The 23,322-nt window shown below is 34.8% G+C and overlaps 1 protein-coding gene across 1 annotated transcript in view; it reads right to left on the bottom strand.

The window, feature by feature from the left end:
• Positions 1-21,708, bottom strand: part of CDH9 (cadherin 9) — an 81,916-nt gene extending 60,208 nt beyond the window's left edge. Inside the window, exon 1 of the mRNA XM_036279430.1 lies at positions 21,451-21,708. Coding sequence (XP_036135323.1) covers positions 21,451-21,678 — 228 coding nt within the window. The 5' untranslated portion in view covers positions 21,679-21,708. The remainder of the gene's footprint in view (positions 1-21,450) is intronic.
• Positions 21,709-23,322: the final 1,614 nt, after the last annotated feature.

The following is a 23,322-nucleotide window of genomic DNA, read 5'->3' as shown; positions in this document are numbered from 1 at the left end:
GTTCTCTGTTCTGTTCCATTTATCTATATGCCTGTTTTTGTGCCAGTACCAGGCTGTTTTGATTACAATGACTTTGTGGTATAATTTGGTATTGTGATCCCTCCCACTTTGTTATTCTTTTTCAAGATTGCTGTGGCTATATGGGTCTCTTACAGTTCCATATAAACTTTTGGAGTATTTGTTCTGGATTTGTGAAATATGCCATTGGTATCTTAATTGGTATTGCATTGAATCTGTACATTGCTTTGGGTAGTGTGGACATTTTAATGATGTTGACTTCTCCAATTCATGAACATGGTACATGTTTCCTTTATTTTTTTTTATATATATCTTCCTCTATTTCTTTTTTCAATGTCCTACCATTTTCTGAGAAGAGGTCTTTTACCTCCTTGGTTAAGTTTATTCCTAGGTATATTATTTTTTGTTGTTGTAATTGTAAATGGGATTGTTTTTTTAGTTTTCCTTTCTGAGTGTTTATTATTGGTGTATAAGAATGCCATCAATTTATTGATGTTTATTTTGTATCCTGCTACTTTGCCAAATTCATTTATTTAAATCTAATACATTTTTAAAGGAGTTTTTAAGGTTTTCTATTTATAATATTATGTCACCTGTGAATAATGACTGTTTCACTTCCTCCTTTATGATTTGGATCCCTTTTATTTTTTTATTTTTTGTATAATTCCTGTGGCTAAGACTTTTAGTACTATGTTAAATAAGAGTGGCAAATGTGGGCATCCCTGTCTTGTTCCTGTTCTTAAGGGAAATACTTTTAGTTTTTCCCCAATGATTCTAATGTTGGCTGTAAGTTTTTCATATATGGCCTTTATTACATTGAGATATGATCTCTCTAGTCTCACTTTGCTGAGCATTTTCATCAGAAATGGGTACTGGATTTTGTCAAATGCTTTTTTAGCCTCTATTGGTATGAGTATAAAGTTTTTATCTTTCATTTGTTTATGTGGTCTATCACATTTATTGATTTGCAAGTATTGTACCAGCCTTGCATTCCTGGGATGAATCCCACATGGTGATGGTGAATAAGATTTTTAATACATTGCTGGATCTGATTTGCCAATATTTTGTTAAGGATTTTGGCATCTATGTTCATCAGGGATATTGGCCTGTTGTTTTACTTTTGTGTAGTGTCTTTATCTGGTTTTGGAATTAGGATTATGCTGGCCTCATAAAAAGAGTTTGTAAGTCTTTCTTCTTCTGATATTTTTTGGAATAGTTTGAGAGGAATAGGTGTTAGTTCTGTCCCGGCACAGGCTTTTGTTTGTTGAGAGTTTATTGATTGCATCTTCAATTTTCTTATTGTTATTGGTCTGTTCAAGATTTCTGTCTCTTTTTGGTTCAGTTTTGGGAGACTGTGTGATTCTAGAAACTTGTCCATTTTGCCTAGGTGTTCCAATTTGGTGGCATTAATTAATTGTTCATAGTATTTTTTAACAGTCCTTTGTTTTTCTGTGATGTCAGTTGTTACTTCTCTTTTATTTCTGATTTTGTTTATTTGGGTCCTCTCTCTTTATTTCCTCATGAGTCTGGCTAAAGAATCATCAATCTTGTTTATCTTTTCAAAGAACCAGCTTGTTGTTTCATTGATCTTTTGAATTGTTTTTTTACTCTCTGTGTTGTTTTGTGTTTTTTTGTTTGTTTGTTTGATTTTTCTGCTCCAACATTTACTATTTCTTTTTGTCTACTTCTTTGGGTTTTTCTTTTTGTTTACTTTCTAGTTCTTTAAGTTGTAGAGTTATATGATGTATTAAATTTTTTTCTTGTTTCTTGAGATAGGCTTATAGTGCTATGAACTACCCTCTTAGGACGACTTTCACTGCGTCCCATAGATTTTGTATTGTTGTGTGTTCATTTTCATTGATTTCCAAGGAATCTTTTATTTTTTTCTTGATCTCCTTGGTAAACCATTCCATTGTTTAGGAACATGCTATTTATCCTCCATGTGTTTGAGTGTTTTTGTTGTAATTAATTTCAAGTTTCATGCTACTGTGATCTGAGATGCTTGATGTGATTTCAATCTTCTTGAACTTGTAGAGACTTAGTTTGTTTCCTAACATGTGGTCTCTCTTTGAGAATGTCCCACGTGCACTTGAGAAGAATGTGAATTCTGAAGTTTTGTAGTATAATTCTCTAAATATTTATTACATCCATTTGATTTAGTGAATCATTTAGAGTCTTGGTTTCCTTGTTAATTTTTAGTCTAGAGGATCTATCCACTGATGTCACCAGGGTTTTGAAGTGCCCTACTATAATTGAATTGCTGTCAATTTTTCCTTTTAAGTCCTCCAGAAGTTTTAAAAAATATTTTGGTACTCTTTTATTGAGCGCATATGTGTTTACCAAGTTTATAGCCTCCTGTTGAATAGATCTTTTCAATATTTTATAGTGGCCTTTTCTGTCTTTTGCTGTGAGGTGGGTCTCTTATAAAAAACGCCCAGCCGGTGTGGCTCAGTGGTTGAGCATTGTTCCATGCACCAAGAGGTCTATGGTTCGATTCCTGGTCAAGGCACATGCCCAGGTTGTGGGCCGAATTTTTAGTGTGGGGCATGCAGGAGGCAGTCAATTGATGTTCTCTCTCATCGATGTTTCTGTCTTCTTCTCCCTCTCCCTTTCTCTCTCTCAAAAAATCAATAAAAAAAAAAATAAAAACAAAACATGTATATGAGTCATGCTTTCTTATCCATTCTACTACTCTTTGTCTTTTGATTAGAGCATTTAATCCATTTTTATTTAAGGTTATTATTGATATGTACTTATTTATCGCCATTTTTATTTATTATGGGTATGTTTCTATATTTCTTCTGCATATTACAGTGGTTTTTTTAACATTACTTGCAGTGTTGGTCTGGCGCTAATATATTCCCTTAGCCTTGTTTTGTCTGAAAAGCTCTTTATTTCACCTTCTAATTTGAATAATACTTTTTGCTGAATAGAGTAGTCTTGTTTTTCATTACTTTGAATACTTCATGCCATTCCCTTCTGGCCTGTAGTGTTTCTGTTGAGAAATCAGCTGATAGCCTTATGGGCACTCCTTTGTAGATAACCTGTTGCTTTTCTCTTTCTGCCTTTAAGATACTCTCTTTGTCTTTAATTTTTGGCATTTTTAATTACGATGTGTCTTATTGTGAGCTTCTTTGGGTTCTTACTTGGGGCTCTCTGTGCTTTCTGAACTTTTTCCTACACCAAGTTAGGAAAGTTTTATGCCACTGTTTCTTCAAATATATTCTCTAACTCTTGCTCATTTTCCTCTTCTTCAGGAACTCCTATGATGGAGATGTTTTTTACATTTTATATTGTCCTACAGTTCTCTTTAACTGTCCTCCTGTTTTTTAATTGTTTTTTCTTTTTAGTTGTTTGGGTGATTTTTTTCTAGTCTGTCTTCTAATTTGCTGATCCAATCCTCGGCTTCCTCTAATCTGCTGATTATTCCTTCCAATGTGTTCTTCATTTCTGCTTTGTCATTCTTTATTTCCATGTGGTGGTTTTTCATTTCCAATTGGTTGGGTTGATTTTCTTTTTCTTTTTCTTTTTTTTTTATCCTCACCCGAGGATATTTTTCCATTTTTTGTACTGATAGAGTGGGAGGGAGAGAGAGGAACAGAGAGAGAGAGAGAAACATCGATGTGAAGGGACACATCGAGTGGCTGCCACCCGCACGACCAACCAGGGCCGGGGACAAACTGCAACCGAAGTATGTGCTCTTGGCGGGAACCGAACCCGGGTCTCTCCGGACCGCAGGCCGATGCTCTAACCGCTGAGCCAAACTGGCCAGGGCCCAATTGGTTGATTTTCATTGTTTCTATATCTTTACTCATGCTGTTGAGTTTCATCATAATCATTAGTCTGAATTCTACTTCTGATAACTTGCTTAATTCCATTACATTTATCCCTTCTTCTATAGAATTCTCTTGTTCTTTCATTGGGGATTTGTTTCTTTGTTTCATCATTTTGGCTGTCTCAGCAGGGTATGGAGCCTGCCACATTTTTCCTGTGGGTGTTGGTGTTCCACTGATTGTGGCTCCCTCTGCTGGATGTGGATGAGTATGTAAGGGACTATGTTAAACACCAATGTGTAGTCTTACTTACCTGAGTTGCAGGCCAAGCAAAAATTCAATTATCCCAGAGCCTTTGCCTGCAGGCTATTAGTCTCAGTTACTTAATGATCCTCAGGTTGGAGCCCTCAGCGGAATGAAAGATCCCTCAGGTGGGCAGGGTAAGAGAATTTCCAGTGGTTGGGGTAATTGCTTTCCCCTGAGTTAAAGTTGCTTTGATAAGAAAGTGGTTTCTGCACTGTGGGTTATTGGCTCAGTGCAAGGATCCAGGCCTCAGCCTTCTCAGCTCAATACTCAGCCAGGACACCAACACTGAGGGTCAGGCCCAAGGCTCAAAGCGTTTAGAATCTCCTCTCTGCCTACTGGCTTGCCGGTAGTATTTTGCTGTTAATGAGCCTCAGGTTGCACTTCTCCATGCCAGGTGGTACTAAATTCCCAAGGAAGGGGCAGTTACTTCTCCCCCAGGCTACGGCTGCTCTGGAAAGGGGCTGTTTGAGGGAGATGGCTACTGTCCTGTGGAGAGTGACTCAGCATAGTGTGTCTGATGGCCTCCTTCCCAGCTGTCTCCACAATACCATGAATCCCCAAATCTTCTCACTCAGTTCCAGTGCCGTCTGCCCTTCCTCTTCTGGAGCCCAAGGTGAGTGGCTGTAGCTGTAATTTAGTTTACTGGCCCTCCACGGAACTGCTGGTATTCCCTGCACCTCTCCCTGCCAGAAAAAACCTCTTCTCTGGTGATTTTCTCATCCATGTGTTATGTGGGTGCCTTTTCCTGTTCTGCCACTCTGGGCTGGGGAGCAGGCTTGGGGTTTTAATGCTGACTTATCAGCGGGAATTTCTCATAGCTAAGACAGCCCTCAGCTGCTTCTCATGGGCACCCAGCCAGCCCTCTTATGCCTTTGCAGCTCCTACCAGAATTGATTTGGGATCCTCTTTACATCTCTGGTTCTAACGGTTTTCTCCAGCTGCTCTTGAGTTGGTTTTCCCCAATGGCTTGTCTTTATTTTAGTTGTTATTCTAGTTTGGTCCTGGGAGATGGTCAGTGTAGCTTCCATTCACTCCATCGCCATTTTGCTGATCCTCTAGATTTTTGCATTTTTAAATGAAAATAAAGTTAAAAATGTAGTAGTAAATTCTGAATTCTAATAATTTCAGATTTTTTTTATGGAAATATCACAAATCTAAATTGTCTTTTTGTTTATACATACGATTTAACATATAGTTACTAAATTATAATTCTTTATAACCACATAACTTTTTTCAAAAAGCTTAGTGAAGAAACAACCATGATACACACTGTTTAGTAGTAAAGAATAATCTTCATAGATTTATTTATAGTTTTTCTAACAACCTACCCAACCTTAGAAATGTATGAGGAAAAACTTCACTACATCAGAATATATACATATACACATTGTATGTGGTTCCATATGTCCTATAAATTGTTTTCTCAATATTGTATTGCTTGGATAGTCTTGACCAAGCTTCATTAAGTTACACCATATTTATCAGGCTTGTTAGCCAAAAATAAACATAGAAAATAACTAAATAATTTCAACAACTCTAAAGAAGGATGATAGAATAATTGAGTACACCCTGAAGTTTTTGCATTGGTAATCAGAACCTTCATTTCCCTGCCTTCACTGATTTTTTCCATATATTTACATAGACTAGACCTTATTTATTTGACAAAAAAATCCCTCATTTTGCAAGTTTGACCTTGTCCTGTATACTTGTATACATATAAAGACGATTTTTTTTTCTTATAAATGTTGCAAGTTCTACAGTGATTCAAATGTCAACTGTAAATAAAGTAGGAATAAATGGTACTGGGATATTCACATATAATTCATATTGAATACCAACATAAACTATAATTTTTCTCTAAATGTTCTGATCTATAACAGAGAAAAGAAAGTTAGCAGTAAAAACCTCAGAAATGCTACTAAAAAGAAGAGGTCATTCTTATCACAATTTACACATTTGTTACCTTTTATTCTATGAAGTTCCTTTTGACATAAATGCAAACTCTGCTTCTGTTCAGCTTTATGCTAAGCTAAAATGGGAGCCTCTATTTCTAGCCTTGACCAGAAAGTCAAAAAAGAGAGTGTGTACTGTATGATTCCAGCATTATTCACCATAAAAATGGTCAAGATGAAGCACATATTGCAAGGAATGACATGAGAAAAAATTAGAATTTACTTATCGGTCATATTATATCTTATAGAATACAAACAAAGATTATAGCCTTGAATACATCATTTTCAAGAGGCAATTTTTATAGTCTAGGGAGTGCTAACTACAGCAATGTATTATCACTCTTTCAATTTCATTTCAACTTTAGGGAAATACCCACTCAGTGGGAACAGCATTAAACAGTATTATCCATTGTGTTTTCAATGCACAAAATTCATTAAATATAAAACCTACAAGTCAATAAGAAGGGAATTTAGAAAGAATTGCTATTATGTGCCATAGATATAGATGTTGCTAAAATCAACTACATGGCTGAATACTTTGACAACAGAATTTGCCTTAGAATATTTGATTGTGATATTTAATTTCCTTTCCAAAGCTATTCTTATTGCTCTAACATGTGTGTGTGTACATGTGCTTGCACCCCACTTCGAATTGTTAACTGCACTGAGGCAGTAGTAAGCTTATATTTTTAGCCAACTTTGAATTGATACCTATTCATTAGATGAGGCTTCAAAGAGAATTATTGAGCATGCTTTCTATATTATCTCTATATTATGTCTTATGTTAAAAGCTTAAGAAATTGAGCCCTGGCTGGTTTGACTCTGTGGTTAGAGCGTCGGCCTGTGGTCCAGAGAGACCTGGGTTCAGTTCCCGCTAAGGGCATGTACCTTGGTTGCAGTTTGTCCCCGGCCCAGTGGGGGTTGTGTGGGTGGCAGCCAGTCGATGCGTCTCTCTCGCATCGATGTTTCTCTCTCCCTCATAAACTGAAACCAAAACTTTTAAAGTGATTCTAACAAAAAATTTAACTGGTTCCAGTTTATGTCTCTTTGCTCTAATATACCTTATGGAACATGTTTTAATAAATATTTCCTTTCCTTGAATGGTTTTTCTTTAATTTTGTTTTGTGTTAATCATTATCTGTTTTAATATCATGAACAAATTGTAGGTTCAAAACAGTGTTTATGATGTATTTTTATAATTTAAAATACATTTAAAAATCAATAAAATAACACATAATGAGTATATTACTTAATGTGGCTTAATTTTATCTAAATGTGTCACATAATATATTTTAAAACTTAATTTTTCCCTTTCTGTACCAATTTTTTAAGATTGTTTTCATGTTAAGAAAAGGCCGTCTTTAGTGAGAAATATGATGATTTTGTACTTATAAAGATTAAGCAAATAGGCATAATACATGATTTTTTTCCTCCTTTGCAAAACGCCACTAAAGCAGTTCATTGGGTTTGGCAGATACCTGTCTGTTCATTTTTAGCTCTATCTTACAGTAATTACAATAATGACGATACCATCTGAGTCCTGTGCTCAAAAACCTGAACTAAAATCAACATTGAATTGACTGCTGATACGTGCCAGGAACTGAACTGAGGCAGAGCAGAGGAGAAATCTGTATTTTCAAAAAAGCAGTCTGAATAGATATGACAGAGGACTTTTTAGAAAATTCAGGAAAAACAAAATAGTGACATGTTTATTTTACATAACTGTTATATTATATACAGTAAAATAAAAGATGAGGTAGTTCAAAAGACAACCGGTGAGCCTGGCCTCTGCCCTCTTCCTGCCATGGGTGTATGGGCGGGTACGGGCAGGTGTTCGAAACTGCACTGGAAAGAAGGGGCAGCGATGACTGACCTCGCGGTACTTGAGATGTGTGATTGGAAGGCGAAGTGTGACTGTACAGTGACGTGTTGGTCCACACAAGAAGTGAACAGAAAATGTTTACAAATGGCTACTGCAGATTTCCACTCGAAGGTTTGAGCTCTTTGCCAGGAAGAAAACACAGTTCCGTTCTATTTCTTGACATGATAGAGGGCATCAAAATGTCAGCGATTCTATCCTTAAAGGTGACTTCAAGTAAGAAATGGATTTACTCTATCACCTATGATATAAATACTTGGAAGTTCTACCTAATAAAATGAAACATGAAACAAAAATTGTAAGTGTAGCTTGGAGGAGAGGAGAGAGAGCTTATTTTGACCTAGCACTTCAGACACGTTTTCAAGGTTTACAATACTACAGTGCTGAGTGGTGCACGAGACCTGCATATTCACATTTTGATGTGTTTCTTAAAAGCAATTTTGGGATTGGGGTTTTTATCCTCACAAAGCAGTTGCATTAAAAAATATACCCACAGAGAATAATTATGAACCTGTGGCCAAAACAAAGACATATGCAGACCTATAAAGCCGACACTGGACAGTTTGATGACAGTTTGTTAACTCTACACACCAAAACAGAGGAAGAGGTGCAAATGGCATGATCTTTAGCTAAACTTTTGATGGCCTATACCATTACCAGGATTTTCCTTCCTTCTTTACTTTCTTTGGGTGAAATTCATAGAAGTGCAGGAAACTTTCATTCTTTTATTCTTGCATTGATTGCATTTTTGAAAATAAGTACTTCATTTCTTCCTATAAGAGTTGAGTCCTTTATTTTACAAAACAAAATTGTTGAACTCTGATGTGTGTAAGGCATTACTAGAAGTCAAAATATATAGTAATAAGATTATGAAGTTTATGCCATTCCAATGGTGGACAGGTTTTTTTTTTTAATTATGGTAAAACATATATAATATTCAGTTTACCATTTTTACTATTGTTAAGTATAAAATTCAGTGGCATTAAGTATAGTCACTTGGTTGTACAAACATCGCCACCATCCATCTCTAGGAGTTTTTATTATCCCAAACTTGAATTCTGCACCTCAAACAGTTGCTGCCTATTCTCCTTATAGAGGCTACTTCCTGGTTGTGGTGTTGGGGACAATATGTAACTAGAGTCCAAGCAGAAAGAAGTCAGAGGAGACAGTGGTTAGAGTTTGGGTCTGCCACAGTGGCTAGAAACTGGAGAACATAATCTTAGGGAGGATGAATTCACAGAGATTTGATCTCCCAAGTGTCTGTTAACATCCCTAAATATTTAGTCGATGTTTAAACCTCATGTGCACTAAATACAACTCCAAGTAAGACAGATAACATTAGCAAGACAGCTAAGACACCAAACAAAGATTTCATCAGCAGGGAACAGAAATTAGAGTTGAATCCTTGCCAAGTTAGTGTGGGTATGCAACTAGTCCATGTCTTCTATAGTGCTCAAGAAGGGGCAAGTCCTAGAAACAATGATTAAATGGAAATAGTTCTGCCATAATATAAAATCTTTATAACCCAAAAGTGATAAAGCAAACTCAGTGACATATTGATAATTGGTACAGACTGATAATCCCCAGAAAAGAGGGTGGGGGGGGGTGAGAGATATACCACAGAACTTATATGCATGCGTGCATGACCAATGGACATGTACAACAAAGCTGGGGACAGGGCAGGGAGGGAGGGGGAGGGGGAAATCAGTGGGGGGGGGGGAGAAACATCTGTAATTAACTAACTAACTAACTAACTAAATAAATAAAACTTAAAAAACAACAACAGATAATTGGTAAAATTGCTGAATGATGTACAGAACTTCTTTGCACAAATTGAGTGACCATCCAAACCTTTTCGATTATTTTTAAAGTTAAATGAAATACATGGGGCTGTTAATTGGGAGGTCATTTAATCTTTAGATTTAGTCTTACACTCTCTAAGCATATTGTATTTCTCCATTTATGTCTTCTTTAATGTTTCTAGCATCTGTAGTTTAAATGGATCTGTGAGAGTTCCAGAATGTGCATATCATCACCTCCCCTTGGGATTTTATTCTTAATCATTCTGGTTTTGAGGGTTTAAATCTACATTTCCTAGTGAGTTGAGCTCCCTATCATATATATGCTTCCAGCAGGAGACTTGGATATCATTTTTTTTGTAATGCCTATCCAATCTTTTTGCCAATTTATATATTTACCTGTTTATTTGTTTCTTATTGTTTTATAGACTTCTGTAGGTCTGTGAATGTTTCTCTTATCTATTATTGCAGGTATTATATATACTAAAATTATATTCTCCCATATGTAGACACACTATCCATTTATACCTCTAGAATTTTAAAAGTGTTGCATATAATTATAATAAAATTACCCAAAATATTAACACTATAATTATATTTAACATTAAAATAAACAGTCCATTTTCAAATATGTCAATTATTCCAGTAATGGTTATTTACCACTTAAACCCAAGATTCAATTCAGGATCACATATTTCCTTAACTAGGCATATCATTTTCAATCTGAAATATTTTTAATCTGAAACAGTTTCTGAGACTAGTGAAATTGAAAAGCTAAGTTTAAAAGTTTTATGAAAATGCTAAAGACCTCAAAAGCCACAGTGATCTTGAAGATGATTGGGAAACTTAAATGACTAGATTTAAAAAATTAAACAATTTGCTTCAGTAATTAAGGTCACTTGGTATTACCACACAGATAAATAAAATAATCATTAAAATGACTAGAAGTACACGCACACATGAGTAGATAGGTCAATTTAAAAAGACAGGCCATTGGAATTAGATACATAAATGATTTTTTAAAAATAATGATGCTGGAGCAATTCCAGATCTCTATGGACCCTTTGATCTCTACCATACATCTAGTCTGACAATTAACTCAGATTGGCTTATAGACCTAAATCTGATGGATACAATGATGAAGTTTCTAGAAAAAAACAAACAAAATATCTTATATTAATGTGAAAATGTCACCCCCCCACTTTTTTTTTTTTTAATCCTCACTCAAAGATATGTTTTTATTGCTTTAAGAGAGAGAGAAACATCTATCCATCAGTTGCCTCCCATTGGTGATCCAGCCAGAGATGAACAGGGATGGAACCCTCAACCCGGGCATGTTTACTGACAGAGAATACAACCTGCCACCTTCTGATGTACAGGAAGATGCTCCAACCAACTGTGCCACACTGGCTAGGGAAGAAAATGTTTCTTAAATAGGTACCAAAATTAATAACCTTAAAAGAAGAGCTTGATAAATCGAACTGAATTAAAAGTAAGAAACTTTCTTCAGTAGAAAACACAGTAACAGCAGTAAAAATGTAACCTGAAACTGGAAGAGAATAATTTCCATATCTCTACCTTTTAAATGACTATCTCCAGTGTAAGTAAAGGCCTTTATAAAGTGATAAGACAAAGATTGATAACAATAAAAAATGAGCAAATGCCTATACATTCAAATCAAAATTAAGATCTCCAAATGTCCAATTTAAATGAAAATGTGCCTAACTTTAACATTTTCATGGTCATTCAAATTAAAGTTACAATGAGATAATACTTTAATAATAGCAATGCAAGCATTAGTAAGGATATGGAGTAACTGGAATTCTCAAAAATTCCTGGATAGAGTGTAAATTGGTACAATTTCTTTGAAACCCTTTAGCTAATATCTACTAAAGATGTATGTCCACTTTATGATTTAATAACCCTATTCTTGAAATATGCCCAAAGAAAATAAATTCATATGTGATCATAAAAATGTGTAAAAATGCTTATAACAGTTTATTTATAATAGCCTTCAGTTAGAAGCACATCAATCTTCTATCAATAGAACAGATAAATTTATTGTGGTACATCTATACAATATAAAACTACACTGTCATTAAAAATTAATCCTATGTACAATGTCATGGATGAATTTATCCTCCTTAAATTTGATAAATAGAAGCCGGGCATACCATTTAAACCCATATATATGAAATTCAAGGACTGTCAATTTCTCATAAGAGATTGAAGTCACAAAGTGGTTACCTCTGGGAGGGCACTGATTAAAAAGGCATAAGTTACAGGGTACATTCTTGAATGCCTGCAATTTTCCATATTGCGATCTTGGTTATATTAACATAGGTATATACAATTATAAAATATCATTGGCACAATTAAGACGTGCATACATTATGTTATACATGTACATCTTTAAACAGGCAAGTGGGTGACATGTACACATTTGTACACATACAAATACACACATATTCATTAAAAATTTATATGTTGGTTCAGAATTATTATATCCATAGGCATTATTTATGTTACAGTCGAGCATGGCTTAATGGGGATATTTTCTGAGAAATGCATCGTTAGATGATTGTGTTGTGTGAGCATCACAGAGTGCACTTACACACATTTAGATGGCCTAGCCTGCTGCATGTCTATGCTATAACCTATTGCTCCCAGGTTAAAAACTTGTACAGTATATTACTGTACTGAATAGTATAGGCCATTATAACACAATGTAAGTACTGCATGTTAAACATATCTGAACATAGAAAAGATACAGTAGAAATATGGTATGAAAGAGTGTGTGTGCATGTGTGTGCTTTCCTTGGTGGGTCAGGGGAAGGACTGTGGAGGGAGGTGCCTGTGGAGTGAGAGCTGATGTCAGGAGGAGGAAGGGCAGAAGGGATGTAGGGAAGGAAGAAAAAGGGAGAGAAGGTCAAAAAGACCAAAGAATGAAGCATGGAAAGAGTTAAAGTAAGGAGGAGAGAGAGGGTAGAAGGAATGAGGGAGGGACAGAGGAAGGGAAAGAAGGTGAAAATGGGGAGGGAGGAATGGAACTGGGAAGAAAAAGAAGAAAGAGAAGTGAGTTTGTGTGCACAAGTGTGTGTGCGTGTGTGTGCACAGAGATCAGGACTCAGGGCTACCATTATGACTGAAAATTGAGAGGAGGAAATCTAGGAATAGAAGAAATCACAGAAAAGATAGCCCTAAGCTATGGATGCACTTTAGATCTTAATGTGGCCGACTTTAAATCTGATCATTTATATAGTAAGACTCCTAGGAATCAGAGAAAAGAAACAACCAAAAAGTTAAAAAATGAGCAGAGATCTTACACTACAAGTAATACAAAAAGAAGTCGTTAGTCTGAAGGGACATGGAAGCAACAAGAAAGAGTCAACTGCACCGACTCAAATGGCTATTATGTACAATAATATAATGGAATGTAATATGTACATTTAAAAATTTTAATCAATATTGAAATACTTAAAAATAAATATTAGCAATGTAAGATGCATTTTATAGTATATACAGAAGGAAATTTGTGACAAAAATAAAGTCCCACAGAGGAAATGAAAATATACTATTGTAAGATCATTGCATTGTATGCTAAATCATATAATGTTGTTTTAATTTATATTATGATAGGTTAAGAATTACTTATAATGAACATGAATTCAAAAATACTGAATTGATCCAAAATATGTACAAAAAACAGAAACAAATGCTTAAAGAACAATGGGGTAAATAAAAACAAGAAAACAGTAGACATAGCCAAATGTATCCACAACTGCATTATATATGATTGGACTTAATTCTTCAATTACATGTTAAGGATTTTCAGAGTGGATAAAAAAAAAAATCAAATTTTAGCTGTTTACAAGAGCTGAGTTTTTTTTCTTTTTATTATATTTTTTATTGATATTTTTCAGAGAGAGAAGAAGGGAGAGATAAAGAGATAGAAACATCAATGTAGAGAGAAACAGCAATCGACTACCCCCACATGCTCCCCTCTGGGGATCAAGCTTGCGGCGCGGGCATGTGCCCTAACCAGGAATCAAACCAGGACCTCGCAATCCATAGGACGCTGCTCAGTCGCCTGAGCCACACAGGTCAGGCAAGTTTAGTTTTTTTGTTTTTTTTTAATTTTTTTTCTTTATTGATTTTATAGGGAGAGGGAGAGAGAGAGAGAAATATCGATGAGAGAGAACATCGATTGGCTGCCTCCTGCATGTCCTCCACTGGGGATCAGGTCCACAACCTGGGCATGTGCCCTGACCAGGAATCAAACCTACAATCTCTTAGTGCATGAGCAGATGCTTAACCCCTGAGCCACACCAGCCGGATAAGAGCTGAGTTTTAAATAAAATTACACCAAAATACTGAAAGCGAAAGGGTGGAAAAAGATAAACACCACAAAACATATCATAAATGTATTATTGTGAGTATATTTGCATCAGGGAAGGTAAACTCTAAGCAGGTAATATTATCAAACATAAAGGGCAGTATTTTACAATAATAGTACAACAATTAATCAGAAACATAAAAGATAATAGACTATTCACCTAACAGTTGCATAAAATAAAGAAAAATTGAACAAGATAAAGAAATTTTAAAATGGAACGTGTTGATATTCTTGATGGTGCTTGTGCTTAAATAGTTTTTCCTATCCCTTTCTGTGTGCTCTCCTGGAGATTCTACTACTTCTATTTAAGTTTTCTTCTTCTTCTTTGTATAACACTGATGAATATGTAAGGGTGGATTTGATGTTTTACAACTTTGAAAATAGAGGAAGAGAATGTTGGAATATTAGAAATAGTACAAAAGCTCTGACATCGGTGTCAGAAAAAATTCACACAAAATTTGCTAATGATACTGATTAATATTTTCCACCACACTAATATTTCTGAATAGTTTCACAGACATTTATATTCCCACAAAAAACAAAAAAACTGTTTACTCGAATTTTAAATACATTTAACATTTTTAAATGCAAATGTTACTAGGACTAGTTACAATTCCTTATTCAGTCGGAATTTGTTTAATCTTATCTTTATCATTAGTATCCCTTTGAAATTATCTGTATTAAGGACACTGACATTATTTTGGTGTGAAAATGAATCTCATGTATGTGCTGTCCGAGGGCATAGAGCAAATGGGAAGGGCGTGGTTATTATTAGGGCCCTGAAGTGTAGTGGAAATACAGGACAGGGATTGGATTTGGTGCAAAATGTGTCAGGAGAAGGAAATATACTTATTTCTAAATCTCTCTGATCTTTCTGTGTTTCATAGTGTCAATCTCTCAGGATCCAGATTACAAATGCTCAATACAGGTCTTCTGAGAGAGCAGCTGAATATTAATGTTGAGTAAAATATATGATGCCAAACAGTTTGGAGAACTGAAACCCAACACAAATTCAAAGGTCCCAGTTATTAGGTGGTAAACTAGTCGACCAGAATAATTAAGATTGTGGCCTGAATAAGATTTTGATAGATGATATAATTTTGATGGGGAATTCTAGCTGGGGGAATACAGATAGAGTATATATAAGAGAATGCATTTGAGATTAGACTTAAAACGAGAAGAGGTGAAATTATGGAATAATATTTTCTCATAAAAGTTCTGTGAATACTACACAATAGAGGTCGAATATATGGAGGAGCAAAGTTTCACTCTGCCTAGAGCTAAGTCTATGAAGTTATGGGAATAGAACAGAAGCTGTAATGTACAATGGTACTGAATACTTTGAATTATACTTAAGTAGCTTTGAGTAATTTTTCTATAGACATTTTGTCCAAGATATTGCTATAATTTAAGAAACAGTATGAGCTATATATACATATATAATTGTTTTGCTTTGTTTTTTTTATTTTTGTTTGTTTGTTTGGTTTTTGTTAACCCTCACCCGAGGATATTTTTCCATTGATTTTTTTTAGATAGAGTGGAAGGAAGGGAGGGGGAGAAAGAGAGAGATAAACATTAATGTGAGAGGGACACGTTGTTTGGTTGCCTCCCTCACAAGCCAGAACAACCCTGGCCATGGCTGGGGATTGTATCCGCAACCCAGGTACATGTCCTTGACTGGGAATCGAACCCATGACCTTTCTATCCACCAGTGAATGCTCTAACCATTTAGCCCAACTATCCAGAGCTGTAATATATATTTGAGAATGTAAAGAAAGTCACATAAAATGACTCTTTAGTATACCATGTAGTGATGTGATAATACAGTACTGGCAGTAAGAATTAATTGATGGCATTCTATTATAAAAGTTGATTTTGAAAGAAGTCAGTGTGAAATTAGCATTTATACATTGTCCTGAGAACCTAGTCTCAATACTTCCCTCATGTGTCGCTAGTGTGAAACGACCAACCTGTAAAGAGAACTTTTGGAGACAGGATGCTTTTAAATCAAAAGCAGCTGCTACATGTACTGAGCCAGAAGTGATGACATTATAAAACCTTTATAAACGTAATTCATTTTGATTCTGACAAACACTATAATACTATGAAAATTTATCCAACATCCTCAGAAAGTTGGAGGCTTTGTTTCTGTGTCTGTATACATCGTACCACCATATCCTAAAGTCTAAGAAAAAGCTGCCTATCCAAATACATCATTTTATGTATGCTTTGGGGAATAGCAATGCATACATTAACATATGTAAGTGCAAAAGCTTTATTAGCCGACAGCTTCATTACACAATTTATTATAAACCAGACTCCTACTTGTTTTGCAGTTGCTACCTGTGCTTTTATTGTTTTAGTTAACATCTAAACCACTTGTATCTAATTTTAATCAAGAGTCTGACAAATGTTAAAATCCCCTTTCATTCTAGGATTCTAGGATGATTTAAGCTATGGAATGGTAAAATGTTTTCATTAAAACTATGAAAAATTTAGAGCTAACTCTGTAAAAAAGATATATTTAGATGGTGACTACTTATAGGCAGGTCCAGGACACTATGTCGATTGCTCTGAGCAAAATAAGTGCTAAATATGGATCTTGGAATTAAAATGTACTGGCCAATAAAACACCAATAAGAAAGAATATATGTACCCCCATCTTTCTAGCAGCACTATTTACAATCGCTAAGATCTGGAAACAGCTCAGGTGTCCATCAGTAGACGAATGGATCAAAAAGCTGTGGTACATATACACAATGGAGTACTACGCAGCTGTAAGAAAGAAAGATCTCTTATCCTTTGAGACTACATGGAGGGACCTTGAAAGTATCATCCTAAGTGAAACAAGCCAAACAGAGAAAGACAAATTTCATATGATCTCACTTATTTGTGGAATATAATGAACATAACAGTTTGAGGAATGGGGTAGCCCCAGAGACGCGGAAGCAGGGTACAGACTGACAATCCCCTAAGGAGTGGGGAGGTGGGGGAGGGATGAACCACAGAACTTATACGCATGTATGCATGAAGAGTGGACATGGACAACAATCTGGGGAAGGGGCAGGGAGGGGAGGGGGAGGGGGAAATCAGTGGGGGAAAAAAGGAGAATCATCTGTAACAAAAATTAATCAATAAAAAATAAATTTAAAAAAATAAATAAAATGTACTGGCCAATTAAGTGGATATTTCAAAATTATTTTGTGAATACTAATGTTTTTCTTAAAAAAAAGCATAAACCCTATTCCTGTAAATTTGATATCTCTCCATGCAATCAGTGTTTTAATAACCAGATATTACAATTAAATACTTAAATTCTGCTTGATTCTCAATATAATAGGCATATGACCAATTAATTATTAATCTATGACAACTAGGGATTCTTCAGAATCTAGATAAAGTGCAAAAAATAAAATTCATATGAAGATTCACTAACAGAATAGCGGAAGCCTTTGCAATGCTTCTTGTGTTGTGGAATGTGCACCTGAAACCCATATAAATTTGTTAACCAGTGTCACTCAATATATTCAATAAAAAGGAAAAAAAAGTATTTTAATTATTCTCTTGAACGATATTACTACTTCTCCTAAGTAATCTATTAGATGTATCTATTCAAATTACAGGGAAGCTATATGGCAATTGTAATCTTGTTTGTGAGAACCAGAAGTTTTCCTTAGTATGGAAACCAGCATTGGTAAAAATCTGATAATTTCAGTCAAAAGTGAGCAACCAAACTTCAGATGGCATAATTGTGAAAAACGAAAATTATTCTTCATTTCAACATTGCTGACTTTTTCTCTCCTGTCTTGCAAATGTCTGAAATGACATAAAGAAACATTCTATAGTATTTCCTTAGAAAAATATCATTGTGATTCATTTTCTTGCTCCTCCAGTTCATACAGACAATGAAAACAAATTACTGTGCTCTGTGAATTGGGTCAAGAGCTTTCAGCAGAGGCTCACCTTCCATGCTGGACATTGAAAATAACTCAGCATGGGGGTCTGGGCCTTTCACAGTAATGGATAGTCTGAGTGTGTGTGTGTGTGTGTGTGTGTGTGTGTGTGTGTGTTATCATGCCGTATGAAATCCTGCCTACTTGAATTTTCCCCAGGCAGATTTTCATTACCTTTTTACTAGCTCCTCCTGCCCATATACACAGCCTTCTCCACAATCATAGATAATATAAGACATGGGGAGTTAAAGAAATCTTAATAAAAATTGAATTTAACCTAAGAAGAACCTGGGGTTTTTGAAGTTTAACTGATTTCTAAACTCAGCATAATTATTAAATGGTGCAAGCAGGACTAAACCTTGCCATGTAGGTTACATGTTTGTGTGTGTGCACAGTTAGGCTTTATTGAATCTTGCTGCTGCTACTTGATTTGTTCTAGAACTGCTTCCTCTAAATTCAGAATTAAACCCTATATTTTACATTCAAGGGTTATATATCTTTCTGACTTGATTCAGTTGTATATCACCTATAAATTAATGTGGGTCTTATTTTCTAGAATACCTAGTTTCTGTAAGACTAAGAAAAAACTGTGAGAATCTCTTCCCACTAGAAGCTACCTATTTTTCCCAGTCCTGGTGATACATGGTAAATATGGTAGGCCTTTGCTTCACATGGAATATGACCAGTATCGTAGAACCAGGAAGACAGGTTGGTGTTTACCCAGGGCCACCAGAGCAGTGTGATCCAAAGGACAATCTGCATTATTGTTCAAGCAGTTAAATCCTCATTAAAACTCATGTGTCCAACCAAGTTCAGAGTAAGAGTCTAGCTGGTCTCTGCATATACTAATTAATAATACTGTCAAATGCCAGGACAGCAGGTTAGGAGACAATTTATAGACTACTAACTTAAGAAATACTAAAAAGTAGTTGGAAGTTCAGTTTTATGGTGAAATAGATATGTCGTGTATGGCATATATAAGACAAAGCCCTATTACAAAACAGAGAACGTTTTGTTTTTTTCTCCACAAAGTATTATAAGTATTTTTATTTTTATTAAAATCTCTCTTTTATGTACATATTGTTTTACATGAATAATATAAAATAGTTGGTATACATATTGTATTCAATTCTTCTCATTTGAGAAAATTCTGATTATTATATATGGATTTTTCATTTTGGCTCATGACCTGTTGTCAAAGATAAATAGGCACAAGAAATTGAACACCTTAACTGGTCCATAGGTTAAAAAAAGAAAAAAAGAAAAAGAGGTTATTTTCCAGGACAAATGATAACATTTTATGAAAAATAATTAAATAATACTATATACATACTTTTAGTGGCTTTGACAGATTACAGAACTAATTAAAAATAAACAGAATGTTACAGAAAGATCTAAAGCATATGTATGTTCTAAAATGTCGGCATAATATTCTCCAGGTCCATCTATGTTGTCGCAATTTCAGTATTTCATCTTTTCTTAGACAGAGTAGTATTTCTTGGTGGACAAAGAATGTAATATACAGACCACGTATTATAGAAATATATACTTGAAACATGTATGACCCTATTAACCAATGCCACCTCAATACATTTCATAAAAATAAATAAAATAAAATCTACGAAGTAAAAAAAAAAGAAAATGTCAGTATAGTAACAGTGTTCAATTAATGAATACACACTCAATTTTTAAAAGAAGTATTTTTGTTTACAGCGAAAAGTAAATGCTTGTAGTGGAGCCTCGATTGTCTTAAGATCACGAGTATCTCTTTTTATCTATGGTTATTTTTCTGTATCGGTGAATCTCCCAGGATGAAACCTTTTATATAAGGCCCCATGAACTGAATGTGTCCTTTATACACTGCCTTAGAAAAGAATCATAAAGCAATTTCAAGTTCTTAGATACAAACATTTGTCAGTTGAACTTGAAGTATCGTGATGTTAGTTATCAACTACAGAGTGAAAGTGATGTTAAGTGGGGATGCTGGAGGATGCCACATGGCTAATCTGAGGAGAGTAAGAGAGAAAAGAATCGTCAGGTGAACTGTATTGGGCCAAATGAGTGTGACCTTTGGGACCTGAGGACAGAGATTTCAAAAGAAGTGGAAATAATAGATTTTGATAAAGTCAGCTGCATTAGAAAAAATAGACTGTCACACACAAAAACTAAAGAATTGGGTCAAGATTTTGGAAATTTCACAGATATTGCTGGTTTAAAAGAACAGGAACAACTTTTGTGGTGTCAGGTGCTTTTTGCTTATATTTTCCTTCTTTCCTTCCTTCCTTCCTTCCTTCCTTCCTTCCTTCCTTCCTTCCTTCCTTCCTTCCTTCCTTCCTTCCTTCCTTCATGTGTCTGATGGTGCAATGAATCGAGCGATGCACTATTACGATCAACTCTAGTATCCTATTCCAAGAATCAAGAAATGTGAATAAGGATCTATGGGCAATGTTTGCATTAATCATTGTTTATTATGTTTTATTTTCATGATTTGAAATCAGTGGGCATAAATAGGGGGAAAATGCACAGAGAACACAGAAATTTCCCGGTGTATAAAATAGTTTGAATGAGATTGGTAAGGGAAAATAGAGAAATGGAAAACTTTCGACATTGGAAAGATCATGTCATAGTCTGAGACGTGGAGGAAAGGGAAGGTAAGAGAATAGATCTGCTTGCTCAAAACTGAATACACAAAGGGGTTGTGTATTTTTCATTGCCATTTGCTCCTGACTGCTAACCAGAACCATCAACAGTGTACATCAGGATAATGAACAACATCATCCTCTACTAGGATGCTATTAAATATTTCTAAAGATAGTTTCTTTTTCCTACTTTTATTTTCTTTCTCCTTCTGCCTCTAACCCTTTGGTCTGGATTGTAGGCAGGAAGTAGTTTAGTTTGACTGATATTAAAAAACAGAAGCCTATGGAAGAATTTGTGCTTATTCACTTCTCATACATATACTATTCTAAATTATAATAAATTATTCATCAGTAGAGACCAATATATCTTATAATTTTTGGTATAGTATAATAACATTTTATATTGCCTCCTATAACACACTGTTATTTACCCATGACTTTAAATTAAATTTCAGAGATAGTTTTTAAATCTTTTAGATATGCACACATATAAAATTAAGTCATATTTAGCTGATTAATAATGAATCAAGTCCACATATAGCATACAACAATGAATACTGACCTACATTTAGCTACCTAAGCAAATCACATCCCTTACCCTACTTTACTGAAATAACATGCAATATCACACCTTTTGCACATCATAATTAGTCAAATATTGTTTGAATAATCATTAGTCATGTGAAAAGTTGCTTTAAAATATAAACCTTCTAGATTATCATATATAATTCTTACCTTGCCTACATATTGTGTATCTGTACCTGTGTACTCTTCCAACAAGAAGAACTGATTCCACATCCATCCACGCTTGGTGCGGTGTAGCATTTTACCACCATCTTTTGTCAAACTCATCATCCTTTTGCTTGGTAAATCACTGTTAGCTTTTCCTTGTAATGGGATAGCATCAACTGTATAAAACATATAGGTCCAGATGAATAGTGGTAGGCAATGGTAAGTCCTCATTATCTGCGGCTTCAGCAGGATATCAAATTCAATGTACCGTCTATTTCCCCTGAGGAGTAGGGGGAGAAAATGGTTTATTAGGTTGTGTTTCACTTTCAAATAACCTGTAAACTGTAAAACTTTTCTAAATGTTATTTACATTTTCTATACATTATATACACATACACATTATTTTTTCATGTTATATTAGTGAACTCTCTTTAAAAACTCATGTAGTTAAGTTAGGAAGACATATATTCCACTAATATACTAAACAGGAAGTTAATGGCTGACTTAATATAGTTATATCACAGCATATAAATGTGAATATATTTATAATTTAAAATGTAAAATATTTTGAAAAAATTAATCTCTACATTACATCAAAGATAATAGTGATTATTTCTAGAGGCCTTAGGACTAATAAAAGTGGACTTTTTATTGAAATAATATGTACGTATAATTGAACCTATATATATATATGTGTGTGTGTGTGTGTATAGTACATATATATGAACCTATGTACTTTAAAGAAAACTGTTTCTGCCCACATTTTATTGAATTGTACAATCTGCCTTCCTTCTTCTCCTCTTCCTTGTCCCGCACCTTCCTGTTTTTCTGTAATACATTGAGATGTTGTCTCAAGGAAGATTAAATGATACCAAATATACTTTGGATTGTGTCTTGCAGTCCATTGCACCATCACCACGTTGATCCTTTATAACTGGAAACTATTTGCTTTCCAACAATCAGTTGAGTGAGTCACTCAAATGTATGAGACTGAGTTGAATATGCTCTAAGTGGAAATATTTTGCCTGACAATTAAAGATAACACATATTTATTTCCTACTATAATAAGAAAAAGGAGCCCACAAAATTGGTATTGTGAAATTAGATGTGGAGCTTACCTATGGGATAATTTGATCCAGAATTTTGAAAGAAAGAATGGCTCTCTGTGGAGATAGTATGTGGACTCTTCTTGAAGTAGAAACAATAACTCTTTTGGTATATCAGAATTAATTTTATTTATTAGCACATTGGTTTAAATTTGTCAGGCATTTAATTTAGTAGATATGAGATGATAACAATGCTGCTGCTGCTGCTGATGATGATTTGGTAAGCAATAGAAACATCTCAAATTTGTGTAAGCAAAATAAAAATTCGTTGGATTATAAAACCAAATTACGTGTGGAAAGGAAAGAATGAGAGGGGCAAAGAAGTTACTGAGCATTTCCTGCTCATGAGAACTAGAATCGAAACTTGAGTACTATTCTCTGTCTCTGATTCTGTCTCTCTTTTCTTTCTTATTTTAAACACTAAGCTGTTTCAACCTGATGGAATGTGGGAATATATGGAGTTGAGATTTAACATGTCCCAATCTAGAAAACAACCGATAGGCTTTTTTAACTGGAGTTGGAAAAATCCTGGTAATAGATTTGGATTTACCTGGCTTAGGCCAGATGCTCAACACTAGACCATACATCTGTAAACTCAATTGCAGTTATCAAGGTCTAAATGCCAAATATAAGCCCCTAGCTTGCCTTTATCCCTAGTTATCTGTGAGAGTATGGGATATTTACTCTCATCACTAGATCTCAACTGCTCTTTCTATCAAAGGAGAATATTAGTACCTGATTTACAAGGTTCCTTAATTTTATTTTGAAT

This window comes from Molossus molossus, unplaced genomic scaffold, assembly GCF_014108415.1.
Source record: "Molossus molossus isolate mMolMol1 unplaced genomic scaffold, mMolMol1.p scaffold_m16_p_3, whole genome shotgun sequence".
NCBI classification, from domain to species: domain Eukaryota; kingdom Metazoa; phylum Chordata; class Mammalia; order Chiroptera; family Molossidae; genus Molossus; species Molossus molossus.
Note: the sequence above shows the minus strand (reverse complement) of the source record. Positions and strands in the feature narration are given on the sequence as shown.